This window comes from Neospora caninum, chromosome XII, assembly GCF_000208865.1.
Source record: "Neospora caninum Liverpool complete genome, chromosome XII".
NCBI lineage: Eukaryota > Apicomplexa > Conoidasida > Eucoccidiorida > Sarcocystidae > Neospora > Neospora caninum.
The window spans coordinates 4,789,580-4,806,629 of record NC_018398.1 but is presented as its reverse complement, the minus strand read 5'-3'; the positions used below and the strand labels follow the sequence as shown (position 1 = coordinate 4,806,629).

Genomic DNA, 17,050 nt, shown 5'->3' with positions numbered 1-17,050 from the left:
GAAGAAATCTTATCGTTAAGATACACCAAGAGGTGATCGAGGCAGGTTCTGCAAACCTCAGATGGTGGTGTTCCCACCCACGCTATCAGGATGTTTATTCGCGCCACCCAGTTCAACGTTCTCTTTGCTTGCAACTTAATGTTGCTTCCAGACTATTCGTGGAAGTAATACTCCGAACTTCAGGTTGCCAGGTGTTCCCGCGTCGCTCCCACAAAAATGAAATAGGTGGCAACTACCTGCAGGCAGCAAAAGCAGGGGCGAACAATCATATGATACCCATACGGTACCCATTTTCACAGTTGTGTCGTTGCATGTTTTTCGCTGTGCATAACCTGCGGCTAGTTTCGACACGGCCGACAAGAACGGAGTACAGTCGTGAGAGAAAGTAGGTAGCGAAAACCGGCGAGCCCGAGCTGGTCACACCTTAGAGGCCAAAAACGATTCTTGAGTCTTCGTGGAATAGCCTCCGTTTTAAATCACTAGAGCGATGGCACCAGAGATGGGCAGGGACCTAGAGTCAAATCGACGCTGTGGCGAACAGAGAGCACAAGCGTTGACAGATCGAAGGGACTGTTAGTTTTCATGATCTCCCTAAAGTGCGTTTGTTCTTGAGTTCCCAGAACGGTCACATCACCCCTCTCCGATCTGCTTTTTCTGCCTGTGCAGCAAGGTACAAGTCTATATGAATAAGGACGAACAAGATCAGGAGTGAAGTTCCTTACCAGTTCCCTGTATACACACCCGCACCGTGGAAAAGACGGTTGCACGCGTTCCGGGACCCACACGCCTGGAGACTGAATTTGAAGAGTGACTTCTATCTACGCACGAGGATTGGAACAACAACAGCACCTCATGAGTGACTGCTATCCGCGTTCTTGTGGAATACGAATGTTTTCTCACTTCACCAGGTCGGAACAAGCCCACAGATTAAACATACCAAACGAGGGTGCGTAGGGAGTACCTTCTTTTCGTTCTCAGTTCTCCGGTCCTCACAGAACAGCCGCCGTCTCTCGTTGCTCGGAAAGGGGTTGGCGCATCGGGGTTTTGCTTGAAAACGGTGTGAACTCTCGAGTTGGATTCCCCCTGGTATGACAGTTGCATCTAGCGATAAGTCTGGCTGAGGCGCACGGAGAAACCGTTTCTGCGTCTGCGACAGCACCGCTTGCAAGAGCGGGTGTGTCTTAAACGACTATCGAGCGGTACATATCAGAGCACGAAGGAACAGGTCTCTCTTCCCATGACGAAGGTTGCCAAATTGGTGAAGACGCCATAAGGAAAGGGTTGCCTCCTGACTTTTTGCCCCACTGAACCTCGCCTTTAAACTTTGGCTTCTGGTTGCCTCCCTTCTTGTGGCGAGTGCCTCAACAGTATTCGACCTCTCCGAAATGCTACCGTCTTCCAACCTTGGTCACTCGAGACTCCGCTCCGCAGTCAGCAGGAGCACGGTGACGGAGCACAACAGTCTCTGTCTGAATGTGCAAGGAGCGAGGCGGCCGAGCACTTCCGTAAGCCCCTCCGTCTCCCGTGCGACTCGAGGCACCAGCGCGACTCTCCCGCGTTTCCAGTGCCAAGCTTTCTTTCAAGGTTCGGCTCTTCCACAGCAGCAGTCCAGTACAGACACTGGACGCAGAGGTACCCTTACTGGAGACGGAATAAGATGCCCAGCGGCAAGTGGACCCGCAGCCTTTGCCCCGTCAGCGGCGCCGACCGACGCACGGCCTCCGACGATGGCCGGAGTGGGGTACGTGGGGATTCCAAGAATGAAGCAGAACGGTAAGGACTGACAGGCCAGATTATGGTTGGGCTCACCGTGACACTCCGCGGAGTGACGGAATGGACGAATCGAAGAGAGAGGGCGACGAAAGCAAAAAGGGCATCGGCAAGGCAGGAGGGTTAAAGGAAGCTGAAGCGAGTGATTCACACGGAGTCGTAGAAGCGAGAGGAAAAGGAAAAAAAAAAATCACCTTCGGCGCCACATGGTAAAGAAACCCAGAAGGAAGGAGTGGACCCGTCTCTCACCTTCTTCTCGTATTCGTTCTCCTGACGAAGTTTCGTTTCTTTTCTTTCTAACCCTTTCAACTGCTCTTCCGCAGTGTCCCTTCTCGCCTGCACATCCTCCGAGCGGCCAGTCACTGGTCATCGAGGTGGCCTTGCCTGTCCAGAGATTTTGGAGCCGAGCGGCTTGGGAGTCCCTGGAACCGGTCGAACAGCGTCTCTCAGGCAGGTAGCGGATCCGACCTATTTCTTCATCCTGTTGAAGGAGAAGCATCGCGACCTGAGACGCGAGATCGGTAAGTTTCAGGCTCAGATGGAGGTGCTCGGTCGTGAAGCAGAGCAACTTCCAGCGATGAGGAGGAGAAAGTCAGAGCTTGAGAAGGAAGTCGAAGAATTACAAGAGGAGATTGTCACCATAAATTCAGCTGTCACTCACGGAAGGGAAAACCTTCGCCCTGAAGCCCTTGCTACCACTGCAAAGGAGATGAAAGAGAAGAATGAGGAAAAGGTACGGGTAGGGGGCGTCAACTTCTCATTCATGTCAGCGCCATGCTCTTGTCGGTACCTGTCCTCACGGGCTGGTGACGACGAAGGAAGCGGTCCAGTTTTTTTGAACTCCTCAAGTTTGCCCCTTTCTGTACCTCCCGTGAATGGGCTCTCTTGGTTTTCGCTCTGCAGCGCGCGCTTCTAGATGAACTCTTCGTCTCCAACTGGAGTCGAGCTGAGCAGCTGTCCTCACTACAGGCTGAGCTGCACGTCCTGACGGATGCAAGCGAGGAGAAGCTTCTTTGTCTCTCTCCTGAAGCCAGACGTACCTACGAAGGACTCCGAGAGAAACTCGAACAGCATCAGGGAGGTATGTCTCAAAGTTGCGTCTGTTTTTGTTGGCAACACACTCCGTGGAAGCGTGGCCACAAGCCGTGGCACACGCTGACTTGCCCCTCCCGTGGTGTTCCTCGTTGCCGATTCTAGAATCGTGATTCTTTGTGCGTCACTCCCCTCATTCCCGACTTGGTTCGTCCTTTTGTTTCTCTGCTGCCTGCGGGTTCCCCCCATTTCCCGCAAAAAACAGACATCAAGAAAGTCCGGCAGAAAATAGAATCTGTAAGTGAGCAACTATCTGTTGCAGAGGAGAAAGTTCAGAGTGATCCGGCGCGGGTTCGGCTTCTTCAGTTGCGAGAGACGCGAGAGCAGCTCCGTAGACGCCAGCAAGAAAATCTTCGGAGTATGCGGACCGGTCAGAGGCAGACGTTCCCTGAGAAACGTGCAACCCTTCTGCAAGAGATCGAGAAAGTGACGGGAGAAATCGCGGAATTGCAGGAGAAGCAACAAAGAGCCAGCAACCTAACCAGAAGCCAACAGGAGAGAGAGGCAGAGATCAGAGTGGCCCTATCGAGTAGCCCGGCGGGAAAAGACGGAGAAGAACAGCAGGCAAGGAGAAACGAGACTAGAGGGACCACGGAGGAAAGGACGGGGAGAATCTGTGACTGTTCCGCCTCACCCCACAACATTCTTCAGGCGCTGCGGTCGCGCGAGACTCTCCTTTCGAGAGTGGCAGGACGATGTAGAGGCCGCACCAATTCGTTTCTTCAACTTGGTCCAGGAAGTTAAGCTTCTACCGGCACAGATAGAGAAAAAGAAAACAGAGGCTGACAAAGACCTGGAACACCGATTGCTAGCGGCGTAGAAACTCTAATCTGCCACCAGTAGTTCCCTTTCTCTTGTTTACGCAGCACCATTGGTACCATATCTTCCACATTTTTCCCCGATGATTTGAAAGCGCTACTAAGCGTCCAACTCTTCTGGACTGTGTTCGCATGTCACGACGCTCTGCTTGTCCTTCCTTCCGGGCGACCGAGTTTTCCCGCTCAATATCGTTTCTGTGACCGGTCTCTTGTGGGGGGCTTCGTCTCGATATTATTCCTGTTGTAGAAGCTGCGCCTGCTGGCCGCAAAAGATGCAGAGCTCTCAGCTTTCATTGAGCGGTACAGTGAAGGGAGAGAGAAGCGCGCTGTAGCTGAAGCCGCCGAGGAAGCTGAACTCTCAGAGGCCGAAAAGCTGAGTGAACTGCTGGAGGAGCAGCTGCGAGCTGTCCCCACGCCTGAACAAGCCGAGACCTTTACAAGCGCACTGAAGGAGAGAAAAACTGCTCTGCAGAAGGCTGAACAGGATCTTCTGGAGGCGAAAAGGCAACTGGAGGAGAAACAGAAAGAACTCCAGAGAGAGGGGAAACTGGGACAAATAAGCGAAGGTAAGGAACGCGGTGTAAACCCTGCGACACGTACCCGGGTTCCTCGTAGCTTCGTACGCAATAGACTACGTAAAACATGATGTCTCGGGACACGAGAACCTTGGGCAGCCTAACGCACCACAAGAGTTCTTCCCGATTCTTCTTTGGATAGGGCCTTCATGGGAGGCTCTCAGGATTCTCTGAGGCAAAAATAAAGAATCCACGAGCGGTGGCGGTCCCTGGGCTCGACAGGCTGACCCGTATAACGCAGTTGCGTGTGTGGTATATACGCACTCAGAACAGTGGCGGTGACGAACTAAAAGAACCACACGAAGAGGCGTGTTCTACCGGGAGGGCGCAGGGCCTGGGCTGGGAGCTATTTCAGAATTTAGAAACTTAGGGATACGTGTTCGGTTTTGCAGATGAACTTCGTGTGCTGAGCAAGCATCTAGAGGACATGAGAGAGGAGATTGAGAGAAAGTTGGACAAGACAGATGAGCTTCGTCTCCTGATTGAAGAGGAACGCAATCAGCTTGCTCAGTCCGAACAGGTTCGTCCGTTTGCGATAGCCTACCACCTCTTGCGGGTTTCGAAGCTCTAGTAGTGAATGGCAGGCAATGAGCACACCAGCAAGCAATCTAGGACTAGTTCATCCGCTCGCGCCAGTGTTAACGAAAGTATCCCTGCTGATCAGACATGTAGCAAACGACTGGCGCTTCGAGACTTCCCTCATCCTTATGCGCATGTACGCACTTTTTCCCATCGACGCACTTTGTAATCGGCCAGTCTGTTCTGCCTTTGTTTCCCACCGCTGCCCTACAGCGTCTTCGGAGTAACCTCGAAGATGTCCAGGCTGAGGCAGAGGCTGCGACTAAGCAGAAGAATGCGATTATGAAACGCCTTCAGGCGAACACCGTTCATCAACGTCTCGAACAGCTGGAAGCGGAGCTCGAGTGTCACCGTCGGGATGTGGAAGCGGTGCGAAAGGCTGTTGATATGCAGAAGCAGCTTGACCCGAATGCTCTAACTGTGGCTTGCATGAGCGTTGTTGAAAAAATTCATGAGAAACTGAGAGCACGGACACTGAAGAGCCACTGGCGACACCACGAACGGACAGCACACAGTGTTGGTGGCACGTTCCCGAAGTTGTCGCGAACCCCCGCACCGGTACGAAATGGGAACAGAGGGGGTGTAACAGCAGTCGATGTTGCTTGAACTTCTGCAGCAGAAGCCGTCCGTATGGTTTTTGAACTTTCCCACGGTTCGAAGCATGAAAAAGTACCCCCGCAGAGGCTTGTTCTGCTAATGCCTCACAGACCGTCAACATGTGTGCGTGCTGGTAAACAAAGACACTCAAGATCTAAACCAGTAGTCCCCCTTGCGAACTCGTGCCAGAACGAGCCACTACTCTTTCCGTGATGAAGCGTCCGATTTCAAATCAAAAAACTCGTGCTACCATCTATGTACTCACAGTCGCCTTGCTCATTTCTCACCAAACAACTTATGAGGCAACGGAAGCAGGTCGTACGGTAGCAGCGGATTTCGTAAACAGCTGCGAGTTCCTGCATCTGAGAAAAAAGCGCCGGTCACAGAAACGGTGCCTTACTTTCGAAACGCGCTTCGATGTTGCAGTGTCGCAGGCCGTTTCCATGGGCAACGTGCTGGTGATACTTATGCGGCTGCGTCTAGTGACTCTTCGACTCTTTGACTGTGGTGTCAAGCCGAAGGTCGGCAGAGACCGAAGTCATTGAACTTCCCTCGAGGATGCTTTCGAGGTCGAGGTTAACGTTCTTTTCGCATCTACGTAACGCCAACTAGAGACGACTCGCCCAGAAGAACGTATTCGGCGGAGGCACTTACGTCGAAGCCAGTGGTGCACTGCAACTTCTATACCCCATCCGGTTTCCGGCACTAACCCTCTCTCGAGTATCTACATTATATACACATAAAGCCACATTCCTGCTAAATGGAAAAGACACTTCTCACTGGGTAACAACCTTCCGCCATAGACGGCGACAACGCACTCCTCTAACACTTCATTTTCCCAGCAGGAATTGCCGTCTTCTACATTGCCTTCTTGCGGGCCGCGAGTTTCTGCTTGAGCTCCGCCATGACGTCATCGCTGTTTCGCTTCACGCGGTTCCTCTCTTCATTTTCTTTCTGTCTCTGCTTCAAAAGCTGCGCTTTTGTTGCTGAATCCATGTTTCTGAGTTCCCGCTGCCGTGTCTCAAAATCCATCTGCTGGTCGTCAGTGCGATCTTCATCACGCTCGGCGTACCGACGAAGTCCTCTCTCTTCTGCTGTCTTTTTCAGCTCTTCAATGACCGCATCTGTCTTTTTTTTCAATTCCTCATCTTCTTGTTGTTCCTTAAGCACCTGCTTGCGGTACTTGCGTTTTGCTTCCTCGATCTCTTCTGGAGTCTGACTTCCCAGTTCCTGGCGGCGCCTTCTGTACTCGGCCTCCTGATCGTAATCGTTAGAAAACCTGTGCTGTTCCACTAAAGCCTGGACAGTTTCCTTTTGGTCTAGTCTTCGGAGCGCCACAGCCTCCGCAGGAGCGCTGAGGTCAAATGCCGCTTCGAGCACAACGGCGCCAAGCAGCAGACCATAACCCAACAACCGTCTAAACGGCCCGGGCTTGTTCATCGTAGACAAAGCCATTTTGCACACAAAATACAAAAGCCGAGACGTCCGCCCCGCCAAACGTCGAGATACGTTATCCGGCGATGCGGATTCAGAACGGCCTACTGGAATAGAGACTAGCGAAAACGGGTACGCGGAGGGGCGTCGTTTTCGGCACAAGAACACCTGACAAAACATAAAACAAAAAGGATATATGTGTTTTAGCCCAGTTGCTACCATTTGGAAGCCGTCGACCGCACAGTCCGCTTTGAGACGCAGCGACGCGGATGATGTGTGAGGTCTCGAAGGGCGGTACATTGATGAACGCGGCTCGTCGATGTTCCCCTCCGTGGTGAACCAACTGCTCGCCGAATACGTCTCTGTCGCTTTTCTGTCTCATGGGGGGCACGGCGTCGTATTTGTGTCATCCACGTACCAGGACTACGCCTGCAAGTGGTGTGGAACGCCTGAGAAACCTGAAAAGATGTCGGGGGTAGAGGGTTCTATTGACCCACACTATGTAGAAGAAAGAGGAAGAATCGTTTGCATGGACAATCTTACGTTCCTGTGCTTCAAGAAGAGGAAGATGCTCTCTTATTGCTCGTAAAAAGCTGGATACCCAGAAATAAATACTGGCCCACTCGACACAGGAGGCTGTGTTCTGCTGCCGCTGGTTGGTGTTGTCTTGAGGCCACGAATTCGTATAGAATGTGTCGGCGTCTGAATTATTTATCTCTGTCTGAACTTGCATCGACAGTGGAAAATACGCGGCATGACCCGACTGTGCTATGGTCCGTTGTTATTGAGGTGGGACTCGAGAATGTGCAGTGGGTAATGCATGTACCACCCTGGATTCACCGGTAGTTGACACTGTCAGAGGTTATCTACTAGTTGCGGTGCTGAATGTCAACAAAAAGTATGGAGTTCCGTGTACGGTTGTCGTCGTTTTGAGTTGAGAACCGGGTAAGATCCATTTTGTGTCAAGGGAACAAGAAACTGAGCCGCGTTTCTTTTCCTCAAAGCGGCCGGAGGATGTGAAGGTAGTAGTTACGTCCAGTGCCCCATCGAGCGAACACCGTATGGTAGTACATCCAGGTATAAGGAGGCGAGAAGAATCGGAGCTGGCTGTCAGCAGTCGAGGGTTTTCGGTGGGAATCCCCACTCAAAAGTAACATGGCTTCACGCCGCTTAACTCGTTTGTGCGTAGAAAGGTCTGATGTATTCGACGCAGTCTGACCGCAAAAGACAGGCCTGTGCGGTTTGCTCTAGTTCAGTAGGCGCTGGAGCGTTCTAGTTTATTCGTTTTGCTGAGTTCGACAGCACTGCTCGTGGCGACCCCGTCACTTACAACGAGTGAATATTGCAGTTCGGTCGTTGTCCCTTTCGTCCCAGGACCCCAGCGAGCTATTTAACCCCCTGCCTTTGTGTCATTGCTTGCCAATCGAGTCAGACAAAGGCAAGATTCACCGAACGGGTGGGTTTCCAATTCGCTGACACACAACTACCTACGCATGGGTGCACTAGTGTAAGAAATGCGTGTGCAAAACGCTCTTTATTAGGGCTGTTGTGAGGCTTTTGCCTGTGTGCGACGGAGCGTAGAAGCGAAGTGAACTGAAAAAGAAAAGACGTGCACGTGGCCGAGTAAAACTTGCCCCGCTGAACTGCTGCTTCAGAATCTCCAAAAGGAAAAGGCTCGTTGTCACGTCTCTTTCAGGTTCCGCAGTGGACACGCTAAAAAACTAGATACAGCGTCCGATGGACGAAAATGTTGGACCTGAGAAGACACGGCAACTAACTGCACGTATCCCGAGCTTGCTTGCGGATATTTCCCTTCTGTCAACTCGGATACCACTGTACTTCTTTTACTTCCTTCTGTGTCGTGCTCTCTTTTTTTTTTCTAGCTTGCGTCGTTACCACGATTCCTTCCTCTCTCTGCTGCGTGGCTGGGACTTCTTCGCTTGCCTGCTCCTTCACTAGTACGTGTGGGCTCCGCACAGCGCGAGGTAGGAAAGACAGCAGAGCGGCGGAACGCGAAAGAGCTCCTCGCAGAAACGACCGGCAGAGCCAATATAGAGTGAAATGACACAGCGAGAGAAAGCAGAAAAAAAGGACAGCAGATCGAACGTGAACTTGTGGAGTGTTAGGAATCAGTGCTTTCCCTTCTGGCAAGCTTTTCCACGCGCTCTCCCCTGGATATGCTCCTCTTTCTGTTTCACTTCAGAGAGGTGAAAAGGAAAACGGCAAGGTGACACACAAAGAATTCGGCACGAAGACACAGACAGAATGGGCGCAGCCTTTTCCTGAGACAGAGAGCGTAGCGGTTAAGAAGAGCGGAAAACAGAGAGCGACGAAGAACCAGGACGAGACCACGCTGCAACAAGAAGTTTGAACCCCGGCGGAACGACTGAAGCACAAAAGGAAACGGAGAATACCTTCCTTGTTTCTGAACTCCGTCTAGTCTCCTCGCAACCCCGACATTGCGCATGCAAGAGGAAAAACGAGGCCTTTTGTCAGCCACACGAAAATACGTTCGCTCCCGATTTTTGCCCACAAGGAACCTCCTCGATCCCCTGGCATCACCATCACTTCCACCAGCGTCGGAGAGGAAAATGTGTAGAAACGGGACCAAAGACGAGGTCGAAAACCGTTAAATGCAACGACACACAGGAGCACAATACACAAACAGGACGAGCGGAGCATGTGGCGCAAACGCTTTTCTTCGCTTCTCTCTTTTCTCACTCCTCTACCCTCAAAAAGACATTCTCGCGTCACTGCGCGAAAGAACTGAAAAAAAGAGAACGACAGAGAAGCCAGGGAGTATGGCATACGAGCGAGGCGAAACAAGAAATAGCGAGGAAGGAAACTGACGCAAGAGGGAAAGAGCAGAGGTCACCCGCACAAGCGGCCGTAGCGCATTATTCCAGGAAAAAGAAGAAAACAGCTTATGAACCTGTTCCGGAGAGGAACGACGAAAGCATCACCTGCGCACCTGCAACGCCAAGGAGGTTCCTGAGACACACACACACAGACGACACATACCCACTGAAAAACATATCCAACACAGGGGAAAAACAAAAACGACACAAATTCCTTTTCCACAAATTAACACACATGTCGAACACGGCGGCAAACGCGCCTACCATATATATATATATATATATATATATATATATATATATATATATCTGTGTATGTGCATGCGGAGAGGCCATCGGCAGGATTTACTCTGTTAGCATAAACCCGTCCGAGAGAAAAAGCAGGCCTTTGAAGTCCCTCCCAAGTCACCTTACATGACTGCCACAGTGATCGCCTTCGCTCTCGATTCGTCAGCCCGGGCTTCCCGGACGACGGCTTGAATGAGAGGCAGCAGCACATCCGTCGCTTTCTTTTCCTCTCCTTCGTTGTCACCTTGCCTTGTCGTCTCACGAACGGCCAATACGAGGGCGGAGACGGCGAGCGTCAGAAACGGAATAACTGCTGTTCGCCTAAACACAAACCACAATTTCCACACATCGTACCTATAACATAGAAAATACACGCATGCAGGCGCATATGTGTAGACATGTATATATATATATATATATATATATTGATACCCCCCCAAATAAACTAGAGACACTAGAGCGCTGAGGGTGGACAAACGCAGGGACGGGGATTCTTGCTGGAGGTCGACTCTATCAACACACCCAGACGGAGCATCCTGTATCCAGGAGAAAAGAAATGCCGAGACGTGCAAAGACACGATGTGCAGATGAAAAAAGGAAGAGAAGGGAGAGCAAAACGTTTCGTTTACACAACACGTGTTTTCCGCGTGAGAGGAGGGCCTTACTCCTGGTACGGCGTCAACGACGACGGCGGCGGTAGCAGCGACAGCACAAGCGCGAGAAGACAGCAGCCGCTCTGCAAAGAAAAGGTCACACGAGAGACAGATGAGAAAAGCGGGATACAAGAAACATACGCATTATGAAGGCAAGACGAATAAAGAAGTGGACACGGAGAAGCGCAACAAGAAAGAGGGGTCACGCGGCTAGCGGCCCTTGGAATGCAAACGTGCAGAAAGGGACGAAATCAAACGACGCGAGACGAAACGCGGCACAGAACTCACCCTGTAATGGAGGAGATCCGCAGCTTCTTCCATGGTCCAGCCCCAAGCCATCTGCTCGCAGACTCCGACCAGAAATGCAGCACTTATCGCTGGGGCTTGTGAATGCCCGTTTGTGTTTGACACGTGGAGAAGCCGCGAAATGAGCTGTATGTACACGCCACATGCAGGGCTTGCGCTGTCGTCGTTCATGTCGTCTTCGTGGCTTTTCTTGAGGAGAACCGAGACGAGTCGGTATTGCTCGACGCGCCTGCCTCCGCGCTGCGTTTCGTCATTCTGCAGCAGAAGCAACTCCTCCAGAAGTGCCGCGGACGGGAAGCTGTTCTCTGTCTTTCGTTCGTCCTCTTTCTTGCCTTTTGAGTTATCTACCCCTTCACGTGTACGTACGCCACTGGCCGAGCTCGCTTGCATGTTCGCATTCGAATTCTCTTGCCCGGTGCTTCCCGTGTGTTCGCAGTTTCCTTCGCGTTCGAAAAGGAGCACACGGTCAACGGCAGAACACAGAGACCTCAGAATGCTCGGCGAGCCCAGAAGAATTTGAAGTAGGGCGCCCGCTGGCACATCTGGGAGAAGACGCAACGTACGCGCGAGGAGATGCCTCCCCTTGGGCAGTTCATAGACACCCGAGAGCATCCAGCGTGAGCACTGCCGACCTCCCTCAGTTTCCTCCTCCAACAGACTTCGCACTTCCTCCAGTTGCGCATGCAGTTCCGGCTGGCGGCTCTCGGCGAGCTGCAGCTGCTGGAGCTGTACGTAGCGGCGGTGGTACGTCGACACGTCTGCGGAAGTGGCGGGCACGTGAGCGTCGAGAAGAAAGGGCAGAAAGTAGAGTGCCGCTACAGCCGAAGACGGCGGACTGGAGTCGGCCGCAGCCAAGTTGTGACGCAAAGTTATCAATTCGAAAAGCTGGAGCATCAGATGATGTTGTTGGTCTTGGAGACGCGATCGCGCAGCGACGTGGCTAGCTGGACACTCCTGAAATGCAGCGAAATCCCACAAGACAGGCAACTTGACGCCGCCTCGGAGAGCTGAAAAACCTGGAAACTGGGAGGTATGCCTCCAGTACGAGGAAAACAATACCCACCACACACAACAGAGTTCCCCCAGAGCGTCTTCGCTCGCCCCCTCTCGCCCGTCTCCGTCTCTGAGCGCCGTGTTCTCCCTTGGCATGTTCCGCTTCCGGATTTGTCTCTCACCAGAATTTCGGTGTGTAGAGACGTAGCCTCGAGAAGCAGGTCGTACGCGTCCTCGACGACTCGCCGCGCAAGCACACCATCCGCAAAGACAGAAACGCGGTCGCCTTTTTCAGACGCGGGCGCGCTGCTGGGCGTGGCTGAGGCAGCTGATGCGTCCTTCTGGGAAGCTGCGGATGGTCCAAAGACCAGCTGAAGAGGCGGAGAAGGACAGGAAAGCAGACTCTGCGATTTTTCCTTCACGCGCAATGCTAGGAAAAACACAACCTCCGTACGTACTTCGGATACACTCGCATCGACGTGCACGAGGAACGATCCCTCGACACGGGCGGGCCCTTCAGCGCTGCAATCCGACCTAAATCACCCTCACCATATATATACAGAGAAACGCACATGGTCGGTTTCCCGGAAAAGCTTGCGTTCCTCAAAGGAAAAAACGAAATACGACTACTCGTTCACCGAATACACACATATATGTGTACATATGTATATGTGGGTAGCCGCGTTTGTGAAAATTTCTGTCTCCAAATGTGAAGAAACGTTCGCTGCTTCTTATCTCATGGCGCTGTCTGGCCTAACGTGTGTGGTAAGCTATCCGTCCCAAGTGTCTCCTGTGAGTCCTTACAGCTCGCACGCGTTTGGCCGACGCCTCCCGAGCGTCGTCGCCCTCGAACTCGTGATCAGTGTGGCTTTCTGCTCCCTCACGCGCTGGACTCTCGTCCCGAACTGCAGTCAGCGACGGGGACTGGGTGAGGTGCGAGAGGGAGTGCTGCCCGCCTGCAGGGGCGAGATGGATGCAGTTGCGCGGCTGTCTAACTGTCGAGTAGGTCTGTTTCCCGAATTTCTTCTGGAGGCGTCTCTGTTCTTTCTCTGCCTGCGAGAGCTCGCCGCGGTCCTCGCCGCGCTGGTCTTCGTCTCCCTCCCGAGCTGCGCTTGCGTCTTCGGCCGCGAACGTCAGCGTCTCCGCTTTCTCGTCGTCCACGCCCGCGCGTCGCCGGCCTTCGGGGCCGAGGCCTTGCGACCCCGAGAAGCCCAGCAGGGACGGAGCAAGGTAGCGCTGGAGGAGCTCGGTGGCGCCGGCGAAGCCCAGGCTCCCCAGGAGCAGATGGTGCATGCGGCAGCTCGAGACCGCCATCCCAATCCCTTCTTGGGCGTGTTTGAACTGCGGCGGGAGAGCGGCTGGCGGCCGCGGCCAGTCCCCGTGGCCGTCGTCGTCTGCGTCCTTCAGGCTTTCTTTGCTCGCGCCGCCCCAGGCCTCGCGGTGTTGCTTGAGGAGCTCGTACTCCTGCTGCTGTCGCGCAGACACGCGGCAGATCTCTTTCTGGAGTCCGAGAGCGGACGAGGGCAACTCAGGCAGCAGGCCTGCGCCGAACCCAGCCTCCCTTTCCGTCAAAGAGCCTCCTCGAGTCAAGGCCTGACTTTCCGTGGCCGCGTGGGGCGCCGCCGCGGACGCGGGAGCGGCGTTGTGGCGCATGAGGAAGCGGAAGTTCCACCGCCCGGAGCACCGCTGCAGTTGCGGCAGCTTGGCCATCTGTGCCAGGTGCATGCGGAGGATGTGGTCCAGGTCGAACGAGGTCATCAGGCACTCGTGGCCGCGCCCGGCCGAAACGAGGCGGGAAGCGGCGCCTGCAGGCGGCGCAGACCCAGAAGGGCCTCGATCAGTGCTCACGGACGCGGACCGGCCCGCAGCCGGGAGACGAAAAGGCGGCAAGTCCGGCAGGCGCTGTCGAACGGCCATGTCGCGGTGCGCCTTGGTCAGCGGGAAAAGGGAGAAGGAACGCAACGCCGACACAATGTTCTTCTCTTCGCGGCCCTCCGCTGGCACTGGAGCCGCTTCGCCCCGCCGCCGGTTTTTCCCCCGGTCGACGCCTCCAGAGACGACGCGCGACGCCGACGATCCCGGCATCGGCGACAGCGACCGTCCCTGGCAGCCCTGTGGGAACGGAGTTCGCCCGAAGCCGGAGCCCAGACGCCCGGAAGAAGGCCTCGACGCGGAAGGGACCGCCAGGTTGGTTCCGCCTCCTGGGGCGCACCCTTGGCGCCGCCCGGGGCCCTGTGCGTCGGAAGGCCTTCTCCCGCGTGTCTCGCCGCTCTGGTCGAGAGGAACGGCGTCGAGCTCTCGCTCTTGCGCCTGTCCCTGAGCGAGGAAAGGACGGCCCTCGACAGGCCGCGCATGAGGCGCCAGGTGCGGCGGAGCGACGTGTCCACTTTTGTCAAAGAACGGCGAGAGCGGGAGACGTCCGCTCGCTTCTTCCGGGGCGCGCGACGCGTGGCCGGAATCCTTTGTGGGCGTCGAGACACCTGGGTTCGCCCTCGGTTTCACGTTCATCAACTCCAGGACGTCCGCCTCCGTCATCACCACGACTGGCCGCGTCGGCGTGGACCCCACCCCTGCAAAGTGCGCCTGCCGATGGAGTCCCTGGGTAGCTGCCGCCTGCGGCCCGAGCCTCAGGTCGTCGAGCGCTTCGTTTCGAGTCACTCGCACCTCGTCGAAACCTGCGTGCGGTAGATCCGCGCTGGGGGACGGGAAGCCAGAGGGAGACAGGGCGCGTGCTCCCGAGAGGCCGACGGGGCCGAGGCGAGGAAACGCGGCGCCGGCATTCGCGGGCCCGGCAGCGCCTTGCTGCGCACGCGCCGCGGCTACAGCCGCCTCTGCCGCCGAGAGAGCAGCCAATGCAGCGGCAGTCACGTTGGCGTCCTTCAACAAGTCTTGAACCATGCGTTCGTCTTCTTCACTCGGGGCCTGCGCGAGGCAACCTGGGAAACCCGTGCGTGGGCTTTCGTTCACTGCCGACAAACTGAGGGCTCCTCCCGCCATGTCTTCTCTGTGAGCAGGGAGAGGCGAAGACGCCTGCGGCCCAGGTCGGAACGGGCTTTTTCCGGCGGGCACGTAGGTCTCAGATTCCACGACGCGTCTCTGACTTGACATGCCTTCCTGGCCTTCGCGCCCCTCGTCTCCCCGCCTAAAGGGCGCCGCGACGTCCGCTTTGGGGCCGTACGCAAAGGGGATTCCAACTGCGGAGTGCGCATGCGGCTCGGCCCTCTCTCTGCTTGCGAGGCCTGAGTCAAAGTTCGAGGCGTGGCCCTGCGCATGCGACTGTTGCTGCCTCTTCAGGTGAATCAGCTTGTCGAGGTGCTCCGTCACCGTCGAGCGGCGAGACGTCTGCGTGTGGGGCGCAGAGGACGAAGCGGGCCCGTGCGCCCCGCGCTGGTGCTGAAGCAGCAGCTGTTTCTCGAGCTCGCTGGCCGACAGCGGTTGCGAAGTCGGCCGCGGGAGATTCTGGGGAAGCTTCGCGAGCGAGGCGGACACACTCCCCTCGCCAAGACGCAGAGGGAGTCCCGCGAACGGATTCGGGCCTTGGTCGAGGGCCCGCCGGAAGGCATCGTCTCTCTCTCGCTTTCGCTCGTTCAGATGAGCCGGGTACGCGTGAGAAGGACGCGCGGCATCGGGAGGCGGTGAACTGCCTTCGGTGAAAAAGGCCGGAAGCGGCGCCCCGAAGAAGCCCTGTCCGCGGTCGTCCCGCGCCGCACCCTTCCCAGGGCCAGAAGGCCCGAACTCCCTGTCTGCCGCTTGGTGAGAAGGGAACGGCGAGCCGAAGGCACCCACATTTCTGTTCGGAGAAGCTGCGGGCGCGGGATTCCCAAAGTCGCCGTGCGCCTGCGCCTCCCACGGCAAGTCATGGCGCTTCTCCGCGTGCACACGGGGATCGCGAACAGTCGCATGCAGCGCCTCGAACGCCCCCAACGCCCTAGCGTCGGGCTTCCAATCGTCCCCTGCAGAGGAACAGACCTCACAGACGTTCACAGGCGATCATGGCCGAGGAGGCAGTGGGGACACGCCCGAGAGTATGGCCCCGTAGGATGGCGACTAGAACGGCGAAAGGAGAGAGTGCGGGAAAGAGGGAAACGGGAGAGCTGGAGCGAAGTGAGGAGCCTCCACAGAAAATGGGCAATGCAGCAAAGGGATGGTAAAAGCACGACGGGGTACAAATCCCGTCTTTCCAGGGAACCGGTTTGGCAGGCGCTAGACATTGTATGTCTTTCGATTGACCAGGAGAAGCAGAGTACACACACTGGCAACGAACCGACGGTAAGCCAAAAAGAAAGTCGACACACAGTTACACACATTCGTGGCGCAACTGCGTACACCCCGTCCATGAACAGGAGGAAGCAAGGATCGAGCACGATGCCGTATATGGATGCCAGTAGAAGAAAGTAAGCGCAAATGCTTCTGCGAACAGGCTCGCCTATGTAGATTCGGAACACCGTGCCATAGTGAAAACTGTTAATGGCCGTGCTAAGTCAGCACGGCCATTAACAGAAGGAAACGGGTTGTATGTACAGAGCGGGACCAACATGCGTGTGCTGTAGGCAGAAGCACTACATTTGGCGCATCAGTACCACAGGTGCCTCTTCTGCAGACGAAGAAAAGGTGCTCTTCCACTGGGAACAGCGAACCTCCTTAGGGCCGCAAGAGACGGATATCCCTTGTGGACACAGACTGGGATTCCATGCCTCCTTCTCCTTTCCCACTTTCTCGTTCTTCTGAGATATGAAACGCCTCGATTGCTTACCGACAACTCCTCCATCGTCGCCGAAAGTATCATCGTTGTGGGCGTCCGCCTCGGCGTCGTCCGGCTCGAGGGGGTGTAACTCAAAATCATCCATGTTGGCGTTGACAGATTCTCTACACGGTCACACCCACGGCTTTTGCTTCATCCTTTTCTCTACCCTAGGATTTCTTCGACGAGCACCTCCACCGTGGACTGGAAGGCGAGGAATACGTTAGGTCCCGAGGTGGCTCGTTTAAGCCTCAAACCACGAGCAAGAGTGTGCGAGTAAGAGCGTGGAGAACGGAGAGCCGCGCAAATTACCGTAAAGCGGAACATAGCATCAAAAAACCACGAA

At 55.2% G+C, this 17,050-nt stretch overlaps 3 protein-coding genes across 3 annotated transcripts; 1 reads left to right on the top strand and 2 right to left on the bottom strand.

Moving 5' to 3' along the window:
* Positions 1–1,727: 1,727 nt before the first annotated feature.
* NCLIV_066260 (putative intraflagellar transport protein component IFT74/72) lies at positions 1,728–5,440 on the top strand (the record flags this gene model as incomplete). The annotated part of the gene is made up of 5 exons (XM_003886177.1): positions 1,728–1,773; positions 2,163–2,503; positions 3,928–4,246; positions 4,648–4,775; positions 5,048–5,440. The coding sequence occupies 5 exons, from the start codon at positions 1,728–1,730 to the stop codon at positions 5,438–5,440; spliced, it is 1,227 nt and encodes a 408-aa protein (XP_003886226.1).
* Positions 5,441–6,289: 849 nt separating this feature from the next.
* On the bottom strand, positions 6,290–6,886 carry NCLIV_066250 (uncharacterized protein; the record flags this gene model as incomplete). Its single annotated transcript, XM_003886176.1, has 1 exon — positions 6,290–6,886. One exon carries the CDS (start codon positions 6,884–6,886, stop codon positions 6,290–6,292), a length of 597 nt encoding a protein of 198 aa, XP_003886225.1.
* A 2,903-nt stretch (positions 6,887–9,789) lies between these two features.
* Positions 9,790–16,810, bottom strand: NCLIV_066240 (conserved hypothetical protein; the record flags this gene model as incomplete). Its single annotated transcript, XM_003886175.1, has 7 exons — positions 9,790–9,856; positions 10,138–10,332; positions 10,677–10,747; positions 10,953–11,924; positions 12,146–12,334; positions 12,768–15,916; positions 16,717–16,810. 7 exons carry the CDS (start codon positions 16,808–16,810, stop codon positions 9,790–9,792), a joined length of 4,737 nt encoding a protein of 1,578 aa, XP_003886224.1.
* Between the last annotated feature and the right edge of the window lie 240 nt (positions 16,811–17,050).